The sequence below is a fragment of the Acanthamoeba castellanii genome, assembly GCF_000313135.1.
Source record: "Acanthamoeba castellanii str. Neff unplaced genomic scaffold scf7180000084769, whole genome shotgun sequence".
In the NCBI taxonomy this organism is placed as follows: Eukaryota; Discosea; order Longamoebia; family Acanthamoebidae; genus Acanthamoeba; species Acanthamoeba castellanii.
This window is the reverse complement of record NW_004457268.1, coordinates 344118-346048: the sequence shown is the minus strand read 5'-3', so window position 1 is coordinate 346048 and position 1931 is coordinate 344118. Positions and strand designations below refer to the sequence as shown.

Sequence of the window (1931 nt, the reverse complement as noted above, 5' to 3'; positions counted from 1 at the left end):
TGTTGCGGCTGGTCAGTGCGTGTCGTGCGGTGGCGCACACACGGTGGCGCAGGGGGCGGGGGGGGGGTGTAGTACCTTGACAGTGCCGGGGCCGTCGGGGTTGAAGGTGAAGTAGCTGAGCCAGACGCTGTCGATCGAGGTGACCGGGGTGCACACGCTGGCGCCGGCGTCGGTCCACGCGGTGCCGTTGCCGGTGGTGATGGGCGAGCCCTTGGAGATGGCGACGGGGACGTGCACGGCCTGAACGTCGTCGCACCAGTCGCTCTCGACCACAACTCCGACGACGGCGGACGTCACCACCGCGAGCACCACCAGACAGACCAGCAGAGTCAGGCGAAGGAACGACATGTTGTTGTGTTGGCGTTGTCAAAGTAAAGAAAGAATGAAAGAAATAAGATAACAGCGTGTTGCGGACATTCGGGGGGAAGAAAATCTCCTTGCCACTATTCTCCTATTGAGTGTTCGGGGCTTTGTTTGTTCCAATAATTCCCCAGTGGATGGGTCTATATTACCGCTCCCGTGGTCGCAGGCCTTGTGTTGCTGTTTTTGTAGAGCTGGCACAGAAGCTTGTGGTCGGGGATGTGCCACCCGCCACCAGCGCTTGCGTGCAGCTTGCCCAACACGACAGACTCGGCCAAGAGCTGAAACGCCTCGCGCACTGCACCCACACTGGTCAGCTGCTGCTCCACCGCGAGAGCACGAAAGAGAAAGTATGCCGCACCTCCTCTTCCGGTCAAGCTGCTGGTCTCGGCCCAGAGTGTACCGAGCTCTAGAGCCAGGGCCTGGCCTTCCGCAGCCGTCACCTGCCTGCAATCCTCCAGATCCGACTTGGCTCCGACTGTGATTATGCTCAGTTCAACGCACACGCGCACCCGCACTCAGTTGATGGAGGCCCTGGGCTAAACTTGAACATTGACCGAGTACCGAGTATCACGCTGGGCGGTTCCGCGTCAGGGTCGCGACCGATGGAGCTCCACCCACGGCTGGACCTGGCCGAACGAAGCCAAGTTGGTTATGTCGTCGACCACTACCGCGTCGGCTCCTTTGCAGAAGGCCCGCGTTACCGCGCGATAGCGCTCCTGTGCGCTGCAGTCCCACACTACCGCCAGTCAACAGTCCAACATTGACGCGCCGAGACTTGCGGTCAACCAAAGTCAATGCTAGCATGAGTTGACCATGACATGGACGTACGATGGAGGGTGAGGGGCAGTCCCTCGATCTGGAGAGTCTGAACCCGGTATGGAATGTGCAACGTTGTTGGCGGTTGGTAGGGCACATACCGATCACCAGTGAGACGGCGGTGGAGCGTGCTCTTGCCCACACCTGTTTCCACCGAAATCAGTCGCTCAATCCTCTCGAACGGGCCACCACCTTCACAACAGAGAAAGTGTGAGCAGTCCCCGCGTGAACAACATTCCGGCGTCACTGCAGCGAAGTGAGCAGAGGCGTACGTGTAGCGACCACACCGACGAAGCCGCTGGCAGCCACCGCACGACGCCGTCACTCATCCACCCCTGCTGCCACCTCCGTCAGTCGCTTCCATTGTCAGCACAAGCTCAGCACTCAGTTCTTCGTACCACAGGCCTCCTTGAAGGGGGGGGGTCAGTAGCAGATGGTAGCGGCCAGCAGCGGCCAACCTTCAACGTTGCTCTCTACTCCTTCAGCCAAGCGGCAGTCAGCCAGCGTTGGTGGTGCAGCTTCTTCGTGTTGTCTTTCTTTTTCAGAAGCGGAGGACAGAAGTGCACAACTTCTTCGCACTTCTGACAGTTCCATTGGTGGTGGCCATCGCACCGAAGAGGTAAGTGGCGAAAGAAAGAATGTAGTGTGATCAAGAGGGAGGGCAAAAATTCCACGAATAGCATCAGTTGGTGGTGGTGGGCTTGCCGTAGCCGCCGGCGCCGGGGGTGATGATGCGCAGGCGGTCGCCGACG

General features: G+C 59.6%; 1 protein-coding gene across 1 annotated transcript; it reads right to left on the bottom strand.

Annotated features, from left to right (window-relative positions):
* Positions 1-75: 75 nt before the first annotated feature.
* Positions 76-348, bottom strand: ACA1_259360 (uncharacterized protein; the record flags this gene model as incomplete). Its single annotated transcript, XM_004333587.1, has 1 exon — positions 76-348. A coding segment is annotated over one exon (273 nt), but the record flags the coding sequence as incomplete, so codon positions are not given.
* Between the last annotated feature and the right edge of the window lie 1583 nt (positions 349-1931).